General features: G+C 58.3%; 4 protein-coding genes across 20 annotated transcripts in view; 2 read left to right on the forward strand and 2 right to left on the reverse strand.

Moving 5' to 3' along the window:
• LOC143824435 (proproteinase E-like) overlaps positions 1–26,564 on the forward strand; it is a 193,012-nt gene that overhangs the window by 74,008 nt on the left and 92,440 nt on the right. The gene's annotated exons all lie outside the window — the stretch shown is intronic.
• Positions 1,382–18,921, reverse strand: USP48 (ubiquitin specific peptidase 48). The gene is given in 28 exon segments (XM_077311323.1): positions 1,382–2,843; positions 2,938–2,964; positions 3,139–3,187; positions 3,557–3,682; positions 4,025–4,180; positions 4,893–4,997; positions 6,169–6,275; positions 6,820–6,950; positions 7,225–7,335; positions 7,507–7,568; positions 8,141–8,263; positions 8,722–8,846; positions 10,725–10,793; positions 11,189–11,319; positions 11,410–11,524; positions 12,107–12,307; positions 12,966–13,115; positions 13,474–13,596; positions 14,156–14,335; positions 14,632–14,650; positions 14,652–14,715; positions 15,062–15,195; positions 15,772–15,880; positions 15,994–16,118; positions 16,487–16,614; positions 17,116–17,272; positions 17,979–18,099; positions 18,676–18,921. Coding segments are annotated over 28 exon segments (3,105 nt in total). The 5' UTR covers positions 18,810–18,921; the 3' UTR covers positions 1,382–2,820.
• Positions 20,952–23,266, forward strand: LDLRAD2 (low density lipoprotein receptor class A domain containing 2). Its single transcript, XM_077311875.1, has 5 exons — positions 20,952–21,100; positions 21,779–22,249; positions 22,333–22,482; positions 22,785–22,901; positions 23,008–23,266. Exons 1-5 carry the CDS (start codon positions 21,019–21,021, stop codon positions 23,229–23,231), a joined length of 1,044 nt encoding a protein of 347 aa, XP_077167990.1. The 5' UTR covers positions 20,952–21,018; the 3' UTR covers positions 23,232–23,266.
• The window catches only part of HSPG2 (heparan sulfate proteoglycan 2), a 97,016-nt gene continuing 94,427 nt past the window's right edge, over positions 23,976–26,564 (reverse strand). For all 17 annotated transcript variants that reach the window (XM_077311738.1, XM_077311747.1, XM_077311746.1 and 14 more), the window contains 3 exons: positions 26,479–26,562; positions 26,215–26,318; positions 23,976–25,861 (listed from right to left, as the gene is read on the reverse strand). In XM_077311738.1, coding sequence (XP_077167853.1) covers positions 25,689–25,861; positions 26,215–26,318; positions 26,479–26,562 — 361 coding nt within the window. In that variant the 3' untranslated portion in view covers positions 23,976–25,688. The remainder of the gene's footprint in view (positions 25,862–26,214; positions 26,319–26,478; positions 26,563–26,564) is intronic.

A 26,564-nucleotide genomic window follows, 5' to 3' on the forward strand; every position in this document is an offset into this window, starting at 1 on the left:
CCCTGGCAGCAGCCAGGAGGGAAGATCGCCCACTGAGCCTGGCCCGGCCCCCAGGCAGCTGGGACTGGAGGGGGTTTGGGGGGAAGCTCTCGGATTGGGCTGCAGCGCCCACCAGGCCAAGACAAGGGATCTGCCGCTGCCCCCCCCCCCTTCTTGGGGCTGGAAGGATGCTTGGGATGGAATGGCCAGGGAAACACATACTGCCTGCACCACATGTGCTTCATTCTGGGATCCAGTCAAGGCTGGAAGCATGGCTGAATGCAGCAGACGCAGATAAATGCTGTGCATGAGTCCATGGAACAGGCTTCCTGCAGGAGGTCTCCACCACTGCCAAACTCCAGCTGAAGGAGGGGCCGAGCGAGCGAGCAACCTTCACGCTTGAAGGACGACTCACTGACAGGCCAGGCAGGAGCTGTGCCCAGGCCCCCAGCCCTGCCCTTCACCCACCATGCAGGCAGGATAGGCAGGTGGGGAGGGAATGCTGCCTCAGCAGTCAGATTCTGGGTGTGCATCTGCAGCCTCGGGCCATCATCCAAGAGTTGGGAAGGGACGCTGCCTGCTGCGTGCAGCCCATGTCAACAAGAGAGCACAACTGCCCCCAAACACCCCGTGTAGCTTTTGCTCCAGAGAAAGAAGGGCACCAAGAAAGGGCCACTGGGCCTCTTCACCACTAAAGCCACAGGAGCCACCCTGAGCATTAGAACAGCCTCCCCAAGATGCAGTGCTCTGACAACCCCCCCCCCCCCGAATCCACAGCCAAGTGTCAGTCTACACCCCAACCTGTCCCTCGCAGGACAGCAGGCATGTGCCAAGAGCTCCCAAGGCCGATGGTAAGCCAGAGCCCTCTGCCAGCACACAGCACACAAAAGCCTCCCCTTGGTCACCTTTCTCTCCCGAAATGCCCCCCCCCATCACCTCCTCTTGCACACCTTGACAGCCCTGCCAACAGTTTGCCCACACCTCCTTCTCTTGCAAAAAGGTTCTCTTTCAAAAAGCTGTTGAAAAAAACTCCCGTTTCTCTGCTTGCTTCCCTGCCTGATCTTTGCCACCTTTGTATTTTCTTCTTGTGTCAGATCTCAACAGGGGCTCATAAGCTGCCAGTTCCCAGCAGAAGAGAGCTCAGGCGGATTCAGAATTCGACCTCAGCCACTGCATTCCTCGGGAAATCCTAAGTGACTGAATACACCTGGCAGTCAAAGCCTTGCCAAGCCAGAAAGGCTTCTGCAGCCGCAGCTCCCAAGAACGGTGGTTTGACTAGCTCACTTTCACGTGCAAATGCATCTGCAGCCAGGAACAGGTAAAAGAGAGGTGAGCTCAACAGGACAAGAAGCCTAGGCTCTCGCAGGAACCGGAACGACAACACAGAAGATGTCGGGGCAGGTCAGTGGAAAACCATTTTATGCAATACAGTACAAACAAGGGGTGACCGTAGGATGTAGTTTTAATGTCCTCGATGGCTCTGAAAATAGTCCAAAAGGTTTTGCAAGCACAGATGAAGAGAAACGAGGCCCTCCCCACTTGCAGCCTTCATCTGTTCAACGCCAGCCCACAGAAACTCCGGTTTGGTACACTGCAAACATCACTTGTGTGTGTGTGTGTGTGTGTGTGCGTGTGTATATACACACGCACACACAATGCGTTTGCCCCCACCCACCATCCCACCCTGGTTAAAGAGGCTAGTTCCCAGCAAACGAAGAAATGCTTTCCCCTCCAGGAGTAATCTGGAAACCAGAAAAAAACAAAACTGAACGCTCAAGGCCCTTGAGGCTGTGCACCCAGGCATGCCACGGCGGATGAATAAGCCTCTTTCCGGCCGAATTGTGCAGGAAGGAGAGAAAGACAGACTTCCATGGAGGCTGCATTATTTCTGGACTCCTGTACCGTGGGGAGAGTAAAAACAGTCCAGCTTCATTTCCCACTTGGAGAAGACCCACCAGTGCTGGTCACTGAGGTCACCAAGCCGCCCACCAAGTGCAAGGGAATCCCACCCCCTGAGGGGCCTCACTCACTATGCTGGCTCCCCCCTCCCCACATCCTCACAGGAACCGCCCATGGAGATGACAGTCCGACAGTCGCACACCGCCTCCGACTGGGCATTTTGGGAGCCAAAGAGGTTCCGGTGGGCACACTCAGCAGAGCTGCCCGTTCTGGCCAAGGATGCCTCTCCTCCCCACAGGGGAAGAACGGAGAAGGTGCAGCCAGCCCCTCTCACTCCGGAGTGAGACCCCAAGGAAATGGAGAGCATCCAGCCACCCCCAGCAGTACAGCCACTCAAATGACCCAGTTAAGTCCTTCTGCAAAGAAAGATGGCAGGAGAAACCTGGGGCCCTCACAGGTCCAAGAAGGGTCGGGTGCCGCTTGACCTCCCCTGCCCCATGCTTCTGCAGGCAGGCCATGGCTTTCACTCCTGGTGGTGGGGCAGTCTCCAAGCCAGGACCCCTCAACCAGCACAGGCAGATGAAGAAGCCTGCAGGAGCCCCCCTCCCCCACATACCACTGGAAAGCCCAAGGGAAGCAGCATCTGCTGAACCCAGCCGGGAGGGGAAATCGCCAAGGAGTAGCTGATCCCTTGCAGCAAGGGAAGTCTTCACCTTTGTCTTTCAAGACAGAAAATCTGACACGCTCCCTCTGGAAAAGTCTGCCATCTTGCAGCACAGCCCTTTCTGGTGTGAGGCCCCTGGGCCGGTCTTTCTGTGGGGGTGGGGGGGGGAGAGGGGGGAGGGGGCTCCGCCTCCGGAAATGCTGGACGAGAACAGGTCTGGAGTAGGTCCCTCTTTCCTGGAATGCCCAACCGTGTCCCAAATGCCTCTTGCTGGACCTTTAGTGGCCAAGGAGACCAGTCCCTGTGGGGGGAAAAGGTGGTGGCCTGCAGGTGAGGATGCCGCCACAAGGGAGAGGAAAGGGTGCCGGGGGGGGGAGGGAGAAGCAGATGCTTACCTTTAAAGCCTTCTTCAGGCATGCACACTGGAAAGGAAGGCACAACCGTCAGAAGGGACACTTGGTGAGGAGGGGCTGCCGGCCCCACTTGGTTGCTCTGGGCTCCGGAGCCACCCCGGACAAGACCCCGCCCTTCAGCCACCCCTCAGAAGCTGGGCGGGGCAGCTGGGATGGGGAGGACTGGGCAGGGATTGAGGTTACCTTGCAGAACATCGTCAATTGCTGCATAATCCACAACAGGTTCATCAGCCTGCAAAGAAAAGGCAGCCTGAATATGGAAGCGGAAGCAGACTTGGCCAGGCTACAAGGAATGCTTTGGAAAGCTGGTGGGAAAGCAGCAGGAGGAAGCCTGGCCCCGGCTTCGGGCCCAAGGGGCCTTAGCCAAAGAAAGGAAACGAGGCATCAGTTATCTCTTTATTCGGTCGGCTTTTATACCGCCCCTCACTTGACCTCTCGGCGGGGTGTGCATGGAACGCAGAACTAGAAGAAATACACCTCTCAGGCCATCGCAGAGAGGTGGAGGCTGAGGAGGCAGCAGACCCCTCCCGCAGAGCACCCTGCCTGCCACTCCATGCCTCCTTCACCGAGGGCTGGAAGCCAGACCCTTTCACCCCGGTACCTTGAGGAAGACCACAGACTCTGGGGTGACTCCCAAGCTGCCAAGAGTTGCTGAGTCTTCTGTGAGCGTTGTCCCCTCGATGGACAAGTTCTGGTCAAAAGGGGCAACGGAGAACGCGTGCATGATCTGTGCCGGACAAGACACAAGGAAGGAGCACCCCAGGTGTGGAGGGGGGCAGCATGGAGCATGAGCAATTCACCGTAATTCTGCCCACCAAAGGTTCGTCATTTTGGAATCGGGTCAAGGCTGCAACATGGCTGGGTGCGCAGAAAGCAGCCCGATGCCCACAGGTCCCCCTCTGCATTCCTTCCCTCGGCCTCTTCCCAGGCAGCCAATGCCCCACATATCTTATATCAAATGTCCTTTGCCCCCAGCAGGGCTCCCCCCTCGCTTGCTGGGATTGCCAGGGTGGGCGGGCTTCCAGGCCTTTGGACAGCCACTGCTGAGGCTTCCAGCAAGGTCACTCACCTGGATTTTCAGGTCTTTCAGAGTTTGGTTTGCAGATACCAGCAGAGCTTTCTCTCCACGCACCTTCCTGTGCCGTGTGCTCCGCCGAATCCCCTGCTTCTGGTAGACAGTGTAATTTGGGTGCGCTACTTTCTGCCGTTTGGGGTTGCTGTTGGCCTGGAAACAGGATGGTGGCTTGGTGGATTCCAAAAGGAAACCTTCCGCCTGCCTAAGCAGCCGGTCCTGTCATCTGGTCAGCAAGGCAAGGGCTAGTTCAGAGGTGCAAGCAGCCATAACCTGCTCTGCAGTGTCTCGCAGGCCAAGAACTACCTCCAGGCTTCCCCCACAGCAACAGATGCTCAGATCCCCAAGAGCGTTTCACCTGAGAGGCTTAGACCCCATCCCACCTTTTCCAGCACCCTCATGGCCAACCGGATGCAGGGAGGAAGCCCAGCACAGGGGCCTTGCTTATGAGCCACACACTTCACCTACACCCTCCCCGCCCCCTGCCCCTCTCCTCACAGCAAGGGCACCCAGAAAGCTTCCACAGTACAGAAGGGATTCAAACCTGCATCTCCCCTGCAGGCTGTGAGCGACTGAGGCCACAGTCGTTCCTCCAGCGGCCCATTCTTGTTGCCCCCCCCCCCCACTTCTCCTCTATGGACTGGGCTGAGCCCTGGGGCCATCCCCGTGCCGAAGGGCAGGGAGTGCCAGATGTTCCTTTAACTGCCAGCCCTGGGTAACCCCTCAGGTGGTGCTCAGCCTTCAGCGCTGCCAGGAACTCACTTTGAACTTCAAGGCTGCCCTACTCCTGTGCCTCTGATGTTTCAAGCCAGTGACAGTTCATGTGCCAGAGCTCAAGAACGAAAATTAGGAACCCTAAAGGTACCTGGTTAAAATCTGGATCTTGTTCCCCTTCCAGCCTGGCCTCCTCCCGCTCCTCTTCTGCCTCGGAGCTGCTGACGTTGAGCTCCGGAGCAGAGTCCTTCATGACCTGGGGCAGAAACACACTCCAGTGAGCTGCATCCGAAGGCCCCAAAGAGGCCCAGGTCCCACAGCCTCCTCTCCTGCAGCCAGGAGAGAATTCACACAGCTGCCCACTCTTGGGCCATGCCACTCAAGACATATTGAACTGCATAAAACACGATGCTTCATCAGGGACTTGCATCAAGAGAAAAGCTGGTGCCACTAATTCTTCCAAATTGGTTGCTTCATCTCCTCATATTTATGAGACTGAGATTTCAATTTCCTCCTCCAAGACCCTTTAGAGGGAATGGACCCAATCCACCAAAGCCAGGGCAGTCACAGCTTCCCCCCCCCCTTTGGACACCCCCCCTCCTGCAAGGGCCTCCCCTTAAATCCTCCCCCGCCCGCCTGCCCGCCCAAGGCTTCACCCGGCAGCCACAGGCAGGCAGAAGGCAGGCCTATCTATAGCCTCCGCAGAGGCCCCCTCGGCCTTCCCGCACCCAAACACTTGGATTCCGCTGCTGTCAGCAGGTTTGCAGCCTGGTTGGCAGTGAGGGGCAGTCCCTCTGGAAAGCAGCAGGCTGGGGGGAGCCCTCAAGAGTGCTTTGGGGAGGGCCCCAGTGCAGCTGCAGTCCTTGCCATGCTTCACCTCCCTGAGCATGAACCCACCGTGCAAAGTCAAGCGCTTCTGCTGGGCAGGAGGCGCAAAGACATGGCAGGCCTCTGAGAGCCAACGCCTGAGCAGCCTGGGGCGGCACGCTCTCTCTCGTCTGCAGCAGCAGCCATAATTCAAGCCCTTCGTGGGTCAACGGAGACTTCCTTCTTGACTGAACACGGGACATTTCAAAGGCCCAGGCCTGCTGCTTAATGCACACTCCTGGGAGGAGGGGCTCTTAAAAGCCCTCAGACCAGAAAGCCTCTTAGCTGCCTGCCCCCCCCCCCAGCCCCCCTCCATGAAGCACAGCCTTAATGGAACAGGAGGGCTGGCAAACAACCTCACCACTCATCCCGCTCCTGCGCTCCATTCTGAAGCTGCTCCTCTACTCCTGCAGCCACAAACTCCAGCCCATGCCCCCAAGGCCCCCCCCCCAGCAAGAAAGGCGGCACAAGCAGAGGACTCCTTTGTCCCTGTCTGGCAACCGCCGGGCTGCAGGGCATGGGCATGGGCATGGGCTGCTGCGTGGGGCAGGGGAGCCTACCTTTGTGTTGTCCACCACCTTGCGCACGTAGATGGTGGCCTGGGCGTACTCCCGCAGGTCCCTCTGTTGCTGGCACAACAGGCCTTCCCGGCATTCTGAGCACAGCTCTGGGGAGGCACGTGGAGGGTCAGGCTCGACAGGCAGTCCCGCCCTTCCCAGACACAGCCATGAGGAGCAGGCCCCCCCCCCCCCCCCCCGGTTAATGCTGCTTGTTTTTTAACCTGTCCACATTTTTGGCTGACAAGTTGGGTCCACTGTACTTGATTTCCTCCCCCATTCTTCCCAGCCCCGTCCCTCTGCCCCTCCCGCCCCAGGTACTGTTTCTTTCAGTTTCTACCAGGGGCCTGGGCCAGAGGGGCAGCCCACTGTCACTGAAATTGCCAGGAGCCGAGCTGTGTGCTAAAGCCTCATGCTACCAAGAAGCAGGAACCTCAGCACAGCCAGTCCCCGAGCACTAAGTACAGCCCCCCCCCCCCCCCCCCAGCAGGGCAGCCATTCCGCTGCTCACGGCTTGCCCCCAGTCCCAGATTGTGGTGATAGACTGGAGCAGCTGGGAGGTATTCAAGTCTCCTCAGAAGAAAAGGATCCTGGAGCCTACAGACCCGGGGGAGGGCGGGGGGGGGCATGCCCTGGCACCAGCCCTTCACTAACCTGGCTCCGTGACGTAGGACAGAGGGTCGGGGCCTGCCTCGGCAGAGTGCCTCCGGAGGACACGGATGGTGTGGTCCACCACGAAGAGCTTTTGGATCTTTCCCCACTCGCTGGGCCATATCAGAGCTATACTGTGCAAAGAAGTGTGACGCTGGCTGAATTTGAAGGGCCACACTGCCCGCCTCCCCCGAGCGCTTCCTTCACAGGCACTCTGCAAACTTTGGCTGCAGCTGTGCCTGCACGGCTCAGAACGGCCGAGTGGAGAGGGCAGGAGGTCCCTTCTCCCCTGCGCCATGCTCAAGCCCAACAGAAGAGCCCCTCCTATGTGCTAAGCCCCCTCACGCTCTCTGCCACCCCCTCCTACCCACCCCAGAATGGCAGGCAGAGCACCAAGAAGCAGCTCACAGTTTGGAATCTTCTTTGGTCATGGAAGCGAATGTGAACATTAGGCCCCCGTGCGGGCAGAGGAGATCCCGGTTGCCCACAGACGAGACAGGACTGCACCGCGTGGGTCTCCTGGAGGAGAGGAGCACACTGGGGCAAAGGCCTTTGTGGGGGGGGGGGCAGAGCACACAGCATCAACGGGATGAGTGAGAGAGCACTGACCCCCCCCCCAGCCTGCAGGCCGCGGGGGCCCCTCAAGAGGTGGCTGCAGAGCAGAGCCGAGCAGGCCAGATGCCCACTGACCTCACAAACTTTCTCCACTCTTCCACAAAGAACTTTGAGACGACGTAGAGTTCATCCACCTCCTGCAAAGGCAACTCAGAGTGAGCGAGATCTCGTCTTGACAACAGCCCCGCACTAGCGCCCTAACGGAAGCGGGGAGGGGGGGGGACAGCGCTTTAACAGTAATTAGCGAGTCCAAGGTTAATCTTAAATTGCATGGGTATTTTTAACCCTGTAGGTAAACTGTCTCTTGGCCATTATAGGAGGGAGGTGGCAGAAAAATCCTCCAACGACAACGACATGTACCCCCCTCCCCAGCCCAACCCAGGCCCCTGGTGTTTGGCCTGCAGGGTGCCCCAACCCCTGGCTGGGAGTGTGCTGAAGCTACCCATCTTCCGGGGGTGGGCTGCAGGAGCTGCAATGAGTTGGACAAGCTCGTCCGCAGGCACTCCTAGACACACACCGGCGCAGTCTCCAGAACTCCGTGGGGATTTGTTTACTGGGGAGGCTCTTCTGGAGAACCGGGTGGGGGCCCAGGAGCCCAGTCCCCCCAGCACAGGTGACCCAAATGGCTCTCCAGTGTGCCACGGTCACCCCCCATCAATACGGCTACAAAGTCTGCCCTCTGGCCTCCCCCCCTTCGTGCTCTTCCTACCTCTGGCCAGGGACTCAGGCATGGCCTGCTCTTGTCTTGGAAGAGGTTGGGGAGAGAGGCCTTCTGCTCGCTGGCCATCATCTTGTGGAGAGCCTCGTTCTCCTCACCCTCCCGCTCCAGAATCTGCATCAACAGACAGACAGACAGACAGACAGATCACTCCCGCCTCACCCGCTCCTTGCAGCAGCAGCAGCCCAGTGGTGGGGGGGGCGGGTCCCTCACCCTGCCAATATGCCTGCTGCTGTGGCTTTCCAAAAGGGAAGAAAGACTAATAAAGCTACAGCAGAAATGGGAGGCACAGCTGGGCAAGCTGAGCTCGGGTGGCATCCAGTGGCATCCACCTGCAGCCTATGCACCTGGCCATGCTCAGCGCGCAACTGTTGGCCACCTCCCACCAGGGAAAGGGCCTACTGTGCCTTCACCTCAACTCTTGGCCATTTGGGTTTCCCCCACCCACGTGGCAGAACACGCAGCCAGGAGCAGCAGCCGTTATGCAAGGACCCTCCAAACTGCCCTCGGAACGCCCTGTCTGCACTGCAGGGCCTTCCCCCACACAGGCAAAGCCGAATCCCCCGGGGCACCTGGCACTGGGAGCAAGAGTCCTGGCTGGTGGGGAACTCTGGGGCACTTCGGAAATAGCAGCGGAGCTTCTCCCAAGCTTCCTTGGAAACGACTCTCCTCTCATTCTCCGAGATACAGAGGCAGCCTGGGGGGGAAGATCGCAAAGACGTACCACTGGGTCTGACAGGGCTGAACAGAACGAGGCATAGCACACCCAGAGGCCGGGGGCGGGGGGGGGGACGAGGGGGGCGAGAGGGAGCTCTACCCAGACACGAGAGCCCATGCACACCACCCACGCAGGGAGGCCGGAGGGAGGCAGACCCAGCCCAGCAAACAGCAGACATCACTTTTCAACCAGGACAGGGGCTCTGCGTTTCTAACTTGGTCCTCCCTCCCTCCCGGCCAGCAGCCAGCGCAAGATGGCTCCCCAAAGGCCGCTGCCTCTGCTGTCTCTCAGCTCCCGCCTTCAGGGCCCCAGAGGGGCACCCCATAGGCAGCTGCCTCAGAAGCAACAGGGGCAGGCTTATTGTTCCACTTCTGGTTGCCAGCTTTCCAGGAACATGGGATTGTTGCCAAAGAGCACCAGAAAGGGATTAGCCGTTTCTTCCACCCTGCACAAATGAACAGAGGCTGGAGATCCTGAGGGGCTGCATAGACCCCCCCTCCAAGTCTCTAGAGAGCCACTCCTGTAGGCTGTGGGCCCTGAGGGTGACTCCATGCACAGATGCTCCCTACCCTCCCAAACAGCAGCATCCCAGGAAGGACCAAGGGCCCAGCTCGACCATACCCCCCCCCCCCCGGAAGGCAGGCCCAGGCCCACGGTAGCTGCCGAGTGCAGCACAGGGCAGACTGAAGCAAAAGGCTTGACCTACATATGTACATCTGTTGTATGTGGAAACATCTGGAGCTGCCTGCTATTTTAACGCGGGGGTCCTCTCTGCACAGACTGCACGCTTCCAGGCCAATTATAACAGCCAGCAATTAGCTGAACAAGGGTGCTTTGCTCTCCCATTCTTGGCTGCATCAGGCCCTGTTCAGGCCACAAGGGGGGGCGTCATGCTGAGAGAAACCTGGCTGCAGAAACTGCATCTGGTCACGGAGAGCCCCCAGCAACCCCTCAGCCATCCTGAAGGGGTCACACCATGATATGTGCGTACACCTGCCACTTGTCCGGCACCAGAGGCTGTGGCTCGGGCTGCGAAATGACATCAGCTCCCACAGAGGGAGTCTCTCGGAATGCGTCAGGAGCTCCCTGCCTTCCCACGGCCATCAAGGCTCCCGGCCTCTCCTCACAGGCACAAATGTACCACTTCTTGGTGTTTCCACACCTCTCTCCACTCGGGGGTGATATGCTGAGGGAGGCCAGTTGAGGCAGTTCCAGAGCCCACCAGCCTCCTGAGACCTCTTGGGAGCTGCAGGCTACCTACCAACCTATCCTTCTGTGCCAGGGCAACAGTGCTGCCAAAACGCATCCTTCTGCTTTCTCCTTTCCTAGGCCCTCTTCTGGTGACACTTGGCTCCAGGCACAGTCTCTGCCTCCCAGGCTGTGCTCATTTCCCAGGAAGAGCGAGGCTGCCTCTGAGAGGCTTCTGGCATCATCTCAGTCCTGCTGGGAATGCTCCAAGCAGCGGCCACGAGGCCCCCAACGCCCATGCCAGCAGGTGAATGCACACCTGCTCACTCGCCTGCCCGGATGGAATTCCCTCCAAGGTCAACATCCTGCCAGTAACCCCCAGCCGAGGCAGAACATCTGAGCAGGCAGCAAACGCCTTCGGAAGGAATAGGGTCACCACACGGCTGAGCCACAGGAGGAGTCTCGGAGGAAAACCCAAGCTCTGTGACACTAAGCAGACCCCGGAGTGCATGCGTGAGAGAAACCTGGCAGAGCGGCAGAAAGGCCAGAGGAGCCTCAGCCTACTATGGCTTCCTGGATGCAAGACCCGCCAGATGGCTTGGACCCCTTTCCACATCACCCCTCCTCCTCCAGCCCACCCACTCCCGGTTGTAGGTGTGCCCCTCTCACCATGGGGGCAGAGGATCTCTTCGTTGAACTTCAGGTCCTCTTCCTCTGGCTTCTCAGTGCTGGTTTCATCTGGAGAAGAGGCAAGGCAGGCACAGTGAGCCGCCAGGCACTAACACCGCTCAGGGGGCGGCGGCCAGATCCGAAGCGGAGGAAGGAGCTCCTCAGCTCCTCCCCTTCCTCTCGGCCCATGTGCAGGAACTGGCTTTCCACTGGGAACCAAGCAAAACTCAGGCAGCCAGCACATGGTGCCCGTGAGGGGAGGGGGGATCGCTGCCTCATCTGGCCAACAAGCGAGGGGGCATTCACCAGCTGAAAGGCTGCACAGCAAAGTTCTCACCCCCACAGCCCGCCCTCCATGAGCAGCACACAACGCCTGACTGTGCCCCCGATGCTGAGGCTGCTGCAGGGCCAACCCAGCATGGGTGACAACAGAAAGAGGCGTGTGGCCGCGGGCCAAGGGCTACCTTTGCTCTTCGTGTCGCCGTTCATGGTGCCGTTGCTCTGCTCTGCCTCCTCCTCTGGGTCGTCTAGCAGCTCCAGCGCCAGCTGCCGCCAACTCCGCAAGGAGGATTTGCCAACCCAGAAGCCCTCGTCCCTACAGGGAGGGGGAGGCGAGAACTCACCACCAGGGAGGCCCCGCAGGCTCCAGCCCCCCAGCCCCCCCCCCCCCCAGAGGCCCACCTACCCTCGGACCGGCCCTTTCAGCAAGTGGCCAACAGCTTTATAGTCCTCGTTGAGCTGGTTCTTCAGCCGCAGCACCCGGCATCGCTCCACCACGCACTCACGGCAAAGTGCTTTCCCTGGGGGGGGGGGGGAGGCAGAGCCTTCCGTCAGCCAGGTCTGCCCGCCAAAGCCACGGCAGCTCCTGCGTTCTCCTGGCACCCCCCCCCCTCAAGCGATGCCAGTCAGGAAAGGGAACTGTGGGATCCAGGGGGGCATCCGCTGGGAGGGTCCACTTCTCAGGCTGCTTACATTGCAGGAGCCAGTGCTGAGATCACAAGCTGGCAGGGGCACTGGAGAAGCTACTGGGGGGGGGGGGGGAGCCAGGTGCAATGCCCTGTGCAGGCCTGACTTTCCTGGCTCTTACTCGCTTGGAAGGTGATCCGGGAGGGAACTGCTCCTTGGGAAACTGGGAGGGCCGGACGGTCCCCTTTGGGCGGGGGCAGGCAGGTGTGCCCCCACAGGACTCCCCTAGGCAGCCTCTGTACAAGTTGTGCATACCACCCACACGTCCCTCCCCTGGATCTTAGGCAGCCCCACATAATGTGTATGGAGCAGCCTGGCCCCAGCACACTCAGAGGAGGCGAAGCTGCAGAAGCCAGCAAAGGAGAAGGTGAACCAGGGCCCATGCAGCTGCCCTCAAGGTGGCAGCCCCCCCTCACCTGTCAGCCTGGGCCCTCCTCCGTATCGCTTGTAAAAGTAGTCTGCCACATGCTCAGAGACCCTCTTGACCATGGGGATTCTGTCTGGGTGCAGCTTGCCGTGGGAGCACAGGCAAGCGGTGTTATCAATGGGCTTGGGAGGGGTGGACTCATCCAGCCACTGCTGCAGCCATTCCAGAGAGACAAAGTCATACGGACACCCTGGGGGGGCAGCAGGACAGAAGGGTCAGGGCCAGCAGCCCCACAGAGCTACCGAAGCCTGACCTCGGCCCTGAGGGAGCCCAAGCCTACCCCGCCCCTCCCCCACCATTAGGCAAACAAACAACCATGGAGTGGCAGAAGCTTTTCCAACCACTTTGAAACAGCCGCATGAGGGGCAAATTTGCTCTGGAAAGCCCCCCCTCCCCTCCCCTCCTTCTCCCCCCACCCAAGAGACCCCGTTTGAAGGGCTTCAGTGTTGCCTGCAAGGTAACAACAAGGCCCCAATCCGGCAGCCTAGCAGCACCTCTACCTCCATGGAAGACCTCCTCCCTCACCTAGCAAGAGGGCCAGGGCAAGAGGGGCCTCCGGGCAGGCTGTGGAGGATGTGGGGCACAGCTATTCGAGAAGGTGCCCTGTCCTGGGCTTCAGCACGAGCCACTTGAAAGCCTGGAGGCACAGCGGTCACATGCCCCCCCCCCCATTGGAATCAGGCAAGGCCTTGTCCATGGTCATGCCGCTCCCCAGGGAATCCCCAGCAGGCTTTGGCTCCAGGGAGCAGCCCCTTCCCGGAAAGACTGGCCAGGGGTCCCTCCCTGTCAGCGGGCTCTTCCACCACAGCCCCCTCCTTAAGCAAGCACGAAAGGAAGATCTTACAGACCAGCTTTAGCAGGTAACCTCTGGTAGAGCTCCTTCACCTCCTCGTGCTTGACCTTGCCCCTGGCCACACTCTGCTTGCGCATCTCTGCCATTTCGCTGCACCACTCCTCAAACTTGCTGTTGTCCCGCTCAACCAGCTCTTGCAAGAAAGCTGGGCATGGGGTGGGGTGAGAGAAGCCACAGGGTTACAGCAGAGCACCCAGGCGATTAGCGTCCTCGGGCCACAACGCTCCCTCCGCAGCCTCACCCCACACGGGTGCTTCAGAGAATGCCACTGCTGAGGCCACCTCCCACAGCCCAGACAATTTGGAGACCAGGTTCTTCTGGACTAGTCTATGGTACAATCCTTCACCACACCCAGCTGCCCCAGAGGCAGCTCAAAGTGCATGCCACAACAGATGCGTGGAGGGGTCTGCATGCACACAATCCTCCTACAGTCTCTCGTGCTCGTACGCATGCACCCATTCAGAGAAGAAAGGAGGAACTTGTCCTGAAAACCCCCTCCTTACCTGGAATTTCAACGGTCAGCGATTTCTCCCGTGTCTGCAACCTGTACACCAGCATGTAGGCATTCCGAGAACGGTAAACCCCCTTCCCACATTTGGGCTTCCGAGTCTGAGCTTTAGAAGGCTCTAGTGGGGAACAAAGGCCAAAACAAGAATGCACTGGGAAAAGTGCCTGGCTGGAAAAGTGCAGGGCCCGTGCCCACGCTCCCTTCCCAAAAGCCCCAGGAGAGAAATCTGAAACCAGAATAGAGGTCTCTTGTCTCTCGTGCACGTCCAAGGACAGAACTGTGCAGGGAGGCACCTGGTGGCACGCTGCCTACCCTTTTGGCATGCTGGCGAGGACAAGTTCTAGTATATCTTTAAGGCTATCTAGGCTTTTAGGGCAGGTTATAAGGCTGGCTGTTGCAGATGGAATGAGCAGGAAGCAGACTTTGCAACATGCAGTGGGTGCAGGATGACCTGGGAACAGAACCCTTCCAAGCAATGCCCCCCCCCCCCCCCCCGAATACTGGAGAGCTCCAGCAGAGGAAGCCCAACAGCCTAGGCTTGCATCCTTCCAGAAGGATGGGGGAGGAACTGGCTCACCAGGGCCTGCACACTGGTGGGCAGCTCCAACCAGACATGCACTGCACAGAGAAAGGCCTGGCCCCCAGCCACCCAAGTGCCACACCACAACAGGACTTACCTAAGTCTTCTTCTGCCCCCAGCTGCAGCTTCCTGCCCTCCATCTTCTCTATGTCCTCGTCATTAAACCTGTACCATTCCCCAGTCTGGGGGTCCTTGACGTGCGCAATGTAGTGGCCAGAATAAGCACTGACACCTCGGTGTATGAGAATTGCACTCAGCTCGTATTCAGAGGCCCTGGCTGAAAGAAAGCAGATGGCCCACTAGAATAGCCCCCCCCCCCACCAACCCGTGACGTCTGCAGTTTGCAGTCTGCTGTTGTCACAGAAACAGGACATGCCCCTCCATTTCTCCCCTTGGTCTGCTGCTGCCTCAGCAGCTGTTTTTTTATGACAGCATACCTAATCCCAGAAGAGGAAGGAAGAGTTGATCAAGCCAGTCCACGCACATGCATCCCCCCCTCCCCCAGCTGCACCATCTGTCCCCAGAGCAGGCTCCAGTTGTGTCGGGTGCAGAGCGGGGTCCCATGCAGCTCACCTGTGTCTTCCATGAAGGGGGCCCATATCCAGCAGCTCTGAGAACTCAATGTAGGTGTTAAGTTTTTTCTTGTGGCCTGTTTGCCTAATGGCACAAGCAGGGAAAAAGCATTTGATTGGGCAACACACACCGGTGCTTGGGAGCAGCCCCGGCAGCAGGCCTACCATCTCTCCACCCCACCCGTTCCGGAAGCAGATCTGGCTGCACATCACTTGGGGTGCACTACGCAACCTTTGGGCCAAAAGCCAACATCTGTGGCTCATGCAAAAGCATTGCCTTCTCAGGAAATTGCTGACTGGGAGGGGGGTGGGGTTACGGACACAGAGCATCACGCTCGCTCAGACCTCCCCGCTCAATGTGCCGTGGGTCAGAGCAGACACAGTGAAATCGCCACCCTTCCCCCAAGGCTGCAGTGCAAGAGCCCACGTGCCTGTCAAAGACGAAGCGCATGAGCTGCAAGTTGAGCGTGCCAGGAAGGCTGAGGAGGCGGATTCTGCGGGTGGCATTCTGTTTGCTCTGGCAGGTCTCACAGAAATAGCGGTTGTCCCCTTCCAGCTTTTCTTCCTGGCCAGCAAAGGTGAGAGGCAAGATCAGCACACCCATTCCCATCCCTTCCAGGCTACAGCTACTTTCTCAACACAACAGCCTGCCAAGGGAGTAAAACCAGGTCCCCAATTCTTGGGTTTTAGGCAGAGATGCCATTTTGTAGTATACTCAAAACATATCTCATGCCCAAAAAAACAGGCTCTAAGTCAACTTGTTCAGAAGCTGCCCCTGCAGGGAGGGATGCCTGTATACCCCAAGTCCAAACTCTGCCAAAGGCAACCAGCAGCTGACCTCTGGAGGCCCAGATGTTTTCATCAAACCCTTTGAGGGACCGTACCACACTGCAATGAATTCATTAACATCAGAGGAATTTCTGAATCAACCATAAGAGCAGAAATGTGGGTATGACTTAGAACATTTTATAACTGCTTCTATGTAGCAGACCAGAAGAAGCCAATAGGAGACCATTTTGTTTTAAAGCAAGATAAAAGCAAGCCAAAGCAGCCCAAGCAGGGTTCTGCCTAATGCACCAATAACACTCTTGCTACTATAAGACAGACAATGGGAACCTGTAAAGGAAAGGTGAGCAAATACCTTCAAAAATTCCGTAATGCAGTCCGACAACTGCTTGTGTCCTTGGATGTTTAGCTCAAGCTCATAAAACTTGGATATAAGTTTGGATTCTCTGCCACACTGATTGCAACTAAAAAAAAAAGTCAGAAGACTCCCATGAGGGAAATGGGGATGTTGGTGCTGGGAGCATTAACAGAAACATTCTCAACTGAAGCGGAAGAGGACTTCCACACGGAGACCTACACGGTGACATAGGCGTACTCTCCACAAAACTGCTTCTGGACTATGTGCCGCACGTCTGGATTTTTTTGCGTAGACAAAGTATCTTCCAGGAGAGACATGAACAGCTTTGAGAATTCTTGGGCATCCTAGGAAAAAAGCCAACGTTACAAAGGCAGGGTTAAGTTAGAGGAAACAGAAAACAGAGAAACAAACAGTGACACAGATTCAAGTTGGCTTCTTCGGTCCCCATTCCTTTGTCACTGTTCTAAGGAACAACAGGTTAGGGCACCATCATTCCCCCACCCCCACACAACAACTGCAGCTTTGGGATTTGCTCTCTAGTTCAGGAGGCATGATGCCAACCCCTAAGAAAGGGGAACTCTCTTACTGCCCACTGACTAATTCCTCCTTGGTAAATCCCAACTCCACAAATATTGACTTATTTCCACATTTACTTGATGGACCCACCTCCCAAAGAGAGACAAAGCAGACAAGCTCCCCCCTCAAGTGTTACCTGCTGCTGAGCGGTGTCCAAACCCAGAGCTTTAACAAACCCCGATGGATCGATGTAACGCCTCCGACTGTTCTGCAGCAGGGCGAACAAGTACTGAAGGTGCTCGCAAATGGTCTGAGGTTCATAATCTATCAAAAGGCAAAAGGCTTCCTCACATGGCAAATCTACAGTGACACACATTCATCTTTAACAATGCAAGCAGAGTAGTCTGCTTTACTTCCCCAGCGAACCACGGGCCAATGATTGCAGAATTCATGATCTGTGCAATTATAAACAACTTTTTTAAAAATACAATTTCTCAACAACCACGAATTTAGTGACAAATTTCATGCAGCTATTGCTTAAGTACAACAGCATTGAGCAAAAGCAGTGTGGCACGTCGGACAGGAAAGAGACCTTTGGCTCTCAGTTCACAGCCCCATTTCTACCATGAATAGACTGTACAAATGACCCTTAGAAGGTCTCTCTTGGATTCTGGCACTCATCTGTTAAAATTAGAAGAGCTCTTTTCCTCATGGTTCGGTCAAGGGGGCATCACACAACACAAGCCAGGCAATGCCAGTGAGAGAAGCCCTCTGCCGAGCACAGTGGCAACTCCAGGGCAACATTTCTGGCCACTTTCTGCTGACCTTTGTTTGCTGGAGCCCCCTCTATTGTTGCAGGCCCAGGGCGAGTGATCGGACACAAGTAAAGCGCCTGACGGAGCTCCAGGTTTAAGAACCACATCTGCAGGAAAGTGTTGACATAGCAGGTGGCTCCCAGGTTGGTGAGGCCCACAAAGGCATTCTGGTAGAAAGAGGGAAAATGTAAGAGAGATTCCAGCAAATTATCCCCTAAAAAAGGAGCCAACTACAGAACATAAGGAGGTGCCTCAGATAGAATCAGATTACTGGCCCAGCTACTCAAGTCATCTGCTTTCCAGGTCTCACAACACCTTATCTGACGTTGAGAGTTATCAGCAATCCAATCCGGGACTTTCTGCACACTAAGCAAGCACTCTAATGCCCCATCTCTCTAAGGGAGGTCCCACATCCTCAAAACACTCAGCCAGTGCAGCTGCTCTTGGCAGGAGACGGAGGTTGTAATAGGTCAATACTGAGTTTGCAGAAAGCTTTTTGAGCACTTTTACATTCCAGAGGGTTTCTCAGCTGTCATTTCACACCTTTGGGGATCCTAATTCTCTCACACAAAGTGTCCACATTTCTTCACCAGTCCTTGTCCACATGTACTACTGCCATACTGCCATACTGCCACGCAAAAGGAACTGGAGGGAAGTTTCCAGTGAGCATGAAACAACTTCTCCAGTTGAGCACAAGAACCAACACACTGTATCTTAGCAGTCATGGCAAGTTCACTCTTCCTTCTGAGAGATCTCAGGTGTGAGCCTAACAATCAAGTTCAGGAAGACATTAAAAAGATAATTCCACTTGGGAAGCCTTCAGAGCTGACAGAGAAGCCCACAAGCTTATCCTAGGAGCTCATTTAAGCATACCTTTTTTCTCCGCTCAAAGTTGGGATCATCAATATTGTGAAAGCTGTTCTCATCTATTTCTCCCAGCCAAACGTGCTCGCCGATACCCACCAAGCAATTTGGGTTTCCTCTACAATTTCTTCTACAAAAGCAAGAGGATCAGGGTGAAGTCAGCACCTCCCAATTTTGCCCAATTCACCCCCCCCCCCCCCCGTCACTACCCCCAATGCCGCCTCCTTTTTACTAATGGTGCTCAGCTAGCCTCTCAACCCCAATCAATGGCCTAACACAACAGGCCCCGTGAGGTCAAGAGGCCACCCCAAGCTCATCCGGCACCGCTTTGGGCCACTGCAGAGAGCTTGCCTCAGTGGGCAAAGAGCAGCTTCCAACATTGCCCTGCTGTCCCCTGGACCGAGGCTTCGCTGGCAGGGGCTGGTGAGGCAGGAAGCTGGAGGGAGGGAGGGAGGGAGGCAGCAAGCGGCTTCCCCGCCTCCCCCACTTAGGCCAAAAGGGAGCCCACTGAGGGGCAGCCCACTCCTCAGCTCTGCATTCGAGGGCCCACCCCCCCCCGCCCTGCTGTCACCCGCCGCCTCCTGCCCCTCTGCGCTCCCTGCCCCTGCTGCCCGGGGGGCCTGCGGGGCTCGGCCAGGCCAAGCGGGGCGGAGCCGCAGGGCCTCCTGCGAGCCGCCCCCTCCCCTCCCCCCCCCCCGGGCCTCACCGGCAGGCGCCGCGCTGGCAGGGCTCGAGGGCGACGCGGTAGGCCGCCTCGATGTGCTCCTGCGCCACGGCCTCGGGCGGCACCGTCTCGGCCCAGCGCCAGGCCGCCTTCTCCAGCTGCAGCCGCGGCGCCATCCCAGGGTGGGGGGGGGGGGCGCGGGGGCGCGCGCGGGTGGCGTCACGCGTGCAACGGCGGCCAGGCGCGCCCCTCAGCGCGGGCGGGCGGGCGGGCGCTGACGGGACTCCGGCGCGGGGCTGTGACGTCACCCACCGACAGGGCGCGGGCCTCTGATGCCGCCCGGCGAAGAGGGAGGGGGCGTGGCGCGGCTGCTGCGTGACGTCGGCGGTCCCCTCGCCAATCACGCCCCGCGGAGGACGCCGCCGGGAGGGAGCGCGGCCTCGGGGGGGAGGAGCCTCGGGCCAAGGCGCACGCGCAGACGCCTTCGTCAGCGCCCGCCTAGCGGCTCGGGATGGAGGAAAAGCGCCGCGCTTCGGCCGCCCACAATGCCCTGCGCGCCGGGGTGGGGAGGCGGGGCTTCGCCTTCGGATGCCACCTCCCGACGGGGCTCCGTCTGGCGGCTCGTCCCCCTGCCTCGCATTAGGCGCCGCCCCAAAGTGTCCCGGCAGCTCCCGCCCAGAGCTGGCAACCCTGGCCGACAGGGAGCCGCGCGCGGGTTTAGGGCTTGGCGTTGGGTGCTACCCGCGTCCTGCAGGGGAGGCCGAGGCAGGTCCCACTTTGAAGGAGAACACCTCGGGGGCTTCGAGGAGAGACGGAATGGGGGGAGACGCTGAGCCAAACCCCCCCCGCCCCCCCTGAACAAAGCGAAAAAGAGGGCTCCCCCCCTCCCCCCCCCCGAGCAGGGCCCGCGCTGGGATGAAGCGCTGCGGGCCCAAAGAGCCCGGCGGGCCTCCAGTCGGCGTGCGCTGCTGCTGGTACTGGTGCTGGGGCTGCTGGAGGCCAAGGCCTGGCCGGGCCGGGCCCTGCGCCCCCCCCGCCTCCCCCCCCCCTGAGGTGGCGACCGGAGGAGCAGGTGGCCTCGCAGCCCCTGGGCGCCGCCGGATTAACTGAGACGACTTCTGCGGGCGAACAAGGGTTGAGTCAGCGGCCCCTTGAAGACCCACGAAGCGCAAACCGCTCGGCTTGTCGGTGCCAAACATTTAACTAAGGCCAGCTAAAAGGTCTGACCCTTGGGGTGACGTCCTCCAGACTCCATACGGGGTGGTTTGCCAGGGCCTTCCCCAGTCATTACCGTTTACCCCCCAGCAAGAGCAAGCTGGGTCCTCATTTTACCGACCTCGGAAGGATGGAAGGCTGAGTCAACCTTGAGCCGGCTGCTGGGATCGAACTCCCAGCCTCATGGGCAGAGCTTTCAGACTGCATGGCTGCTGCCTTACCACTCTGCGCCACAAGAGGCAAGCTAGTCAGAGCCTTGAATAAATCTTTGTTGGGCTTAAAGGTTCTCCTGGACTCTGGTTTTATTGTGCTACTTCAGACCAACACGGCTACTCATTTGAATTTAAGGCAAGCTAGTAATTCCTGCATTTGCAGCCCTTGAAGGTCTCTCATCACCTCCCACAGGACTTCTATTGTCCCTTGACATGTGGGCAAGGACTTGGACCTTCATGGTTTACAAGCAGAGGCGGCCAAGAGATAAGGGGAAGCCAGCTTCCCCTTCATGTCCTGAGACTTTATAACCTTTCTTTAGGATTGAGTTCAGATCTTCCTGCCTCCAGCGGAAAAAAAATACTGTTAAGCCAGTAGAAGTGACATACTAAAGCTACTGGCAGACCTAAAAGCCGGGAAGCTCTATGCATGGGCCAAAGAGAACTCTTCTCCTGCAGTTTTCCTAAGGCTATTACCAGAGTAGCTTCTATGGAATGTGCATTGTGTAGCCCCCTTTAATAAACTCTTGAGGTGGATTCCAGGGTGGCAAGTATTTCTCCACTGCAGGGAGCTGCCCAGAAGGCAGATGGGAATTGGCCCCTCACAAAGCAAGATGGCTCCTGGTTCTTTGGACCCCAGGTTTGACCTCCTGTGTTGTTCAGTCAGATGGCCACCCTTTCCATGGCAACATAGCTGTTCAAACAGCCACAAAAGTAAAAGGAAACAGGACAAAAGTTAAGCCCTGGTTTAATTATGCTGGTGGGGAGAGGGTGTGGGAATTCTACCAGGACAGGCCTTTTTGAGATAATCTTGCCAGCCCCTTCTTTTGTCCCCTTGTCAAGGCCTGGCAGGCAAAATCCCCAGTCTGATGTGCTCAGTGGGGAGAGCTTGGGGTGTGTTCACTCCTGCTTCCCACAGCTGTTACCACTGCAGAGAGCTCTTCTTTGGCAGCAAGCAAAGATGAGGGGAGGTTTGGAGAGATGGGCAAAAGGCTTGCTTCTCTTGAACACTGTGGCTGTCGCCACCCCGGCCATGCAGACAGGTAGGATAAAGTTCCTACAGATTTACTCGCTTCCTCCATGGGATGCCTGGGAATTTGTGGCCAAATCTTTGGACTGTCTCTGAGCCAAACCTACTGAGGATTGAAGGTGTGGTCTGGGGGTTGGGGAAAAGGCAGTGGAAAGGCCGAGGAGGGTTAGTAGGTATGTGATCCCCAGATGGCTTTCTGTGACGGAAGGCCCACTGCCCACCTCTGCTTTCCTCTTACTGGCATGCAATGGGGCTACCCATTGCAAGACTGGCCCGGACAGGAGATGCCTTGGCAGGCAGGCCGGCCAACCGCTGTGTTCCCCGCCCAAGAGAGTGGGGGGCTGCCAGTCTGTAGCAGCAGGACGGCACTAAGCTCTACTTCGGAAAGTTCAGGAGAATGCAGCATTTCTCTGTTAAATGTATAATTAATAGCTCTATAGCTATAGCAGCTGCTATAGCTATAGCAGCTTTTCAGAACGGGGAGAGAGAAATGGGTTCATTCCCAGTCAGAAATAAATATTTTAATCACATGTGCTTGCTCGCACTTGAAATGCACAAGACGCTCCCACCCCCCAGCAGTTGCAGCTGGGTCCCAGCAGACTCATCCCATCCCTCCTTTTTGTTTCCTGTGCCTGGATTGGGCCAGTTGGTGGCTTTCCTCCTCACGTCTCTGGTCTTCCTTCTCCGACAGTGAGCTTGGTCGACTTCTGTGGCCAGACCCTCCAAGGGGACGGAATGGTGTTGACCTCCCACCGAGACTCCCGTCGTTATTACTTTGTGGTCCCTGGCACCGACTGCGAGGTCACTCTGCAGGCTGCCTCCCCCAAAGACCGGGTGCAGTTCCAGTTCCGCTTCTTCCTGGTCTACAGCTTGTCGTCTGCCTTGTCCAGCACTCCGCTCAGTGCCCACAACGAGCACCTCCCTCAAGGGTCCCCAAAGCCCCCACAGGAGCGGGAAGCCCAGGGCCCGTGTGTCACAGGCTCCTCCGTGCAGCTGTATGATGGCCAGGGCCGGACCGCCCAGCCGCTGGGAGCCCCACTGTGTGGAAAGAGCATCCCCAGGCCCATCCTATCCACTGGCAGCTTCCTTACCGTGCGGCTTGTGACCCGTGGCCGGCAGCCCCGTGTGGACTTTGTGGGAAGCTTCACCTCCCTGCGAACTGGTAAGTTGGGACCAGCCGGGCTTGGGCCCAGCGGGCCTGTGGCTGTTGAGCTGCCCTGCTGCATGCCCGCGTTGTCATTGCAGGGTTGAACGCTTCCGCCTGCAGCGCAGCAATGTATTTTCCTTGTCGCAATGGCAGATGCATCCCCCAGAGTTTGGTGTGTGACCGCAGCAATGTGGATAACTGCGGGGATGGCTCAGACCAAGCCGTCCAGCCACCAGCGCAGTGCAAAGGTCAGCGTGACAAGGGGAAAAAAGGGGAGGGTGTGGCGGGGGGGGCCCTTCCCGCCGCCAGGTTAATGGGGCGCTCAGCTCGTTCGGAGCTCCCTGCTTGTAGACTTTGGAGCTCTGGGATCCTTCTGACAAGGCCACCTTTAAGCACTAAGGGAGGGAGTGGAACGGGAGGAGTCTCAAAGGAGATGCGCAGGGGAGCACCTGCCTGGGCTGCACAATGTGGGGAAGGGGAGGTGGCGGTGCTCTCTGCTTCAGTGGCTTCCCTGAAGGTCTTTTGACTCCTGCCCATCCCTCACTCCCAGCCTCCCTGCCGGCCAAAGCCTCTGTGGCAGCTAGTGCTTTGCCACGGCGAGTGACCTGCGCAGGCCTCACGGAGAGCCCTCGGCCCGCTCCAGATGCTGCTGCGGGGGACAAAGCAGGTATGTGCCTCCTGGGCAGGCTTAGGGGCCCGATGGTAGGACGAGGCTAGGGTGGGGGCGGTGACCAGCTGCACTCACAGGCGCGCTGCGTCTTCTTCTCTTGCAGACAAGCACAAGCCCCTCTTGGCCTCACTGGCTGCTGTCCTGGGGGCAGCCCTCCTGTACTGGTGCTGTTGGAATCCGGGCTTCTTCCTTTGGAGAGTCGGCGCCTGCAGGCGCCTGCCCGGCTGCAATGCTCCCTGTGCTGCCTGTCACCTTTGCACACAGAGCTGTGCCCACGGGAAGCCCACCAAAGTGACCCCTGATGCCAGTGCTGAATCCCCCGTGTGACGCTGGCCCTGCCTTGCAGAATGCCGCCCCAGGGCCAGGAGGGGGGGCAGAGATGGGATGGGGCTGGGGGGACTGCAGAAAGGCCAGGCCTCGGCTACCGGGCAGGCAAGGAAGCAGCCTACTGGGGGTGAGGGGTTGAGGGCTTGTGGTGCTGGGCGTAGATTCAAATCCCTGCTCAGCCACGAAGCTTGCCGGGAGACGAGACGGTGGGCAGTCAGTCTACGTCAGCCCTTTCCTGCCCCTCTTGGTGGTGTGAGGCTCAAGGGGGAAGGGAAAGCTGAGTTGGCCACTCAGCTTCCAGGAGAAATGTGATGGATCAATCAGGAGTCAGGCCTCTTGTTTCAAGAACGGGGTGGGGTGGGGGTGGGAGCAGGACTAGCTTCAAAGTGTGGGCATTGTAGACTCCTGACAGCACCAGCCATGGGCTGCAGGACCTCTCCTGGGCAACGGTAGAGCTAGACAATACCCCTCCCCTTCCCCACAAGCAAGCAGAATGGGGGTCACTAGGGAGTTGTTTGTCCCGGCCTGATCCCCCTGCCTTGGCAGCACTCCCTCCGCCCTGGGATTTCCCTCCTTCCTTCTTCCTTCCTTCCTTCCTTCCTTCCTTCCTTCCTTCCTTCCTTCCTTCCTTCCTTCCTTCCTTCCTTCCTTCCCTTATTCCCCTCTTTTCCATGGGCCGGCAGCTGCAGCACCGTCTCAGCTGAGGGCTGCCCGGAGGAGGAGTCACAGAGTCACCAGGTCTCGTGGGGTTCAGCACCATTTATTTAAGAAAGAAAAAAGAACAAGTGGGGGGAAGGCGGGCGGGCGGGCGGGGGCGGCAAAGATAGGAATGCGTTCCAGGACAACGGGAGCGTTGCAGGGTCTCACAGGCAGCCTCGGAGAAGATGGGCAAGGCAGAGGCGGGGGTCAGTGCTGGCTGCAGAGGCACACCCCGTCCAAAGCCAGCCGCCAGGGAAGGGAATGTGGGAGCCTGACTAGGGAGCTGTCCTGGGAGCCCACCACTGGAGGAGGAGGAGGCCCTGTCTGTCTGCATGCCCACCTGGGAACAAAACCCCGGGCGTTTGGAGAAGGGATGGGTTGGTCACTTTGGTCAAAGCCCATGCTCTGCTTCAGCCCACCTCCCTCCGTTCCTACAAGACCTCAGCGTGGGGGGGGGGGGTCCTTGGTAGTAGAAAGCCCTATTTTCAGTCATGAGGGGTGCCTTCTGCCTCTTTACCCCCTACAGAGGATCCTGAAGGGAGAACTTTACACTTGGGCTCATGTCGGAGACAGCAGACAGGAGCTGCAGAGGGGAAAGGAGGGGCAGCAGCTTCCTGCTCCCGTCTCAGCAGATGGCCCAGTGCCCTGCTCCATCCCACCCATGTTTGCCCAGGGGAGGGGACCGGCTGCTGCAAAGGGGCATGGCTGCCAGCAAGCCAGTGGGGGTGGGGGAGGAGAGGCTGCAACAGGCTCTGAGAATGAGCCCTCCAAAGCAAAGGGTCAAGTGCAGCTATTCACTGCAGAGGAGCACTGGGGCCCACTGGAGGGCCCCATACAGAACAAGGCACGGAAGCTTGTGGCGTGGTGGGGAAAGGAAGGCACAAGACCCTGCCTCTGGGTCTCCAAGCCCAGCTACACTTGGGCCCTCCCTGTGATGCTCACAGGCCCAGGCCCAGGCCCAGGGCAGTCCCACACGCACAGCACCTGGCTGTCCCAACCACAGATCGTGCTCAGCTCTCTCTGTCCCCCAGGGATTGCAGGTGGGGAGGCCCACAGCTACCATCTCCCAGCCCTGATCCGCACTCGGGTCATTTGGGGCAGGCGAGGAGGGACATGGCTAGAAACACAGAGAGCTCAGGGAGCTCCTTGACTGCAGGGAGGGTGGGAGGTGACAGGTGTCCGCCTAGCAAGAGTGGCAGATGCTGCTGAGCATCGGAGCAGGGGCGGTTTCCTTTCCTGGGCAATCAGAAGCCTTCCTTCTCCCTCAAGAAGGTGGTCATCTTTGGTCGCAACCTGCCTGGCCCAGCCTAGCAGCCTAAGCGGAGAAGCCCCGGGGCCCCCAGGCAGTGAGGAAGAGGTGCACCAGTCGTTGTCCCCCCCCTGCAGGAGGCCTCCACGCGTGCCTCTCTGGTCGATATAGAAGCGGCGGCAGCAGCAGCAGCAGCAGCCCTCAGGGGCAGCACGTCCAGTCCGTCTCCCGCCCGTCTGCACAGCTCTCCGGTCCTTGGCATCTGCTGCTGAGCCATCTCTGTCCTTCCCAGTGAGGACTGGGGGGGAGGGGGGACAACCGGCCCATTGGTCTGTCCCTTACACAAACACAAACCGACCCCCCCCCACACGCACACTTTTTTGGTAGCAGCAAAGCACCATTTTTCTTTCTTTAAAAAAATTCATAATAATAAAATAATAATAACAGATGTCTTTGGATTGACCTGATGACAAGGAAACAGCAAAGAGTGTAGGAGAGGCCGGCCTGGCCTACGAGGAACACTCTTGGATGTTCACGGCCACCTCTGAATGGTGTTTAAGGTCCACCGGCGGCTGAGGGTGCTGCCCTGGCCTGTCGCTGCTCAACACCACATTTTTAATGCACCCTGTGAGTCCCGAGATGTACTTGCCTGCAGTCAAGGCCTGGATGTCGGGTGCTCCTCCTGGGGGTGGGCAAGGAGAAAGAAGGAGCCACTGGTCAGAGGTGGCTTCAAGGAGCCTGCATGTCCCCAAGGAGGAGTGTGCTGGGGGTCGGGGGCAGGCCCTCCTGGGTTTCAGCCCAGCCCAGCCCAGCCTCCCTCCCTCCTTAAAGTGATTTTATGGGACTCTCGCAGGAGCCTTCAGAGGAAGGGGCTTTTACCAGCTGGCCATCAGTTTTCACCTCTGGGCCATGCAAGTCAACAGATGTTGCCACCATCCTGGCCGTGTCTGCATTGGCATTCCGGATGTGAGACCTGTGGGACTGCCCCACCTACATTAGTGGACACTTGAGGTTTCTTGAGACGAGAGGGCTCACCTATGTACACTTGGCCTTTAGCATTCACCATGACGTTCTTCCCAGGAGACTCCCCAGTGACCATGTCCTCACCGTCTACCTGAAGGAAGCCTCTTCTCCCTTCCCTGGAGGAGGAACAGGAAGACCCATGGGCTGAATTTGGGGAAGAGTGAATAAGCCGGGGGGGGGGGGGGCAGAGAAGCCTGGGCCAGACCAGTGGGCAACGGGTTTGCCCCGAGCTCGTCCGCTGAGCCTTCCCCCCCCCCACCTTTGCCACCTGCTCACCGGATGGCTGTCACCTTGTGCCACTCCCCATCATCCACAGGGTCTTCAGAGAGAAGGTTGGATTCCCCACTGCCCAGCTGGAAGCT

This window comes from Paroedura picta, chromosome 15 (assembly GCF_049243985.1).
Source record: "Paroedura picta isolate Pp20150507F chromosome 15, Ppicta_v3.0, whole genome shotgun sequence".
Classification (NCBI taxonomy): Eukaryota; Metazoa; Chordata; class Lepidosauria; order Squamata; family Gekkonidae; genus Paroedura; species Paroedura picta.

Bases quoted from the DNA above. Each gene is read 5' to 3' on its own strand.
- LDLRAD2 (XM_077311875.1), top strand. From the start codon at position 21,019: ATGAGGGGAGGTTTGGAGAGATGGGCAAAAGGCTTGCTTCTCTTGAAC. The intron at 22,250-22,332 runs GTAAGTTGGGAC...TTGTCATTGCAG, and splicing joins CTTCACCTCCCTGCGAACTG to GGTTGAACGCTTCCGCCTGC. The intron at 22,483-22,784 runs GTCAGCGTGACA...CCTCACTCCCAG, and splicing joins GCCACCAGCGCAGTGCAAAG to CCTCCCTGCCGGCCAAAGCC.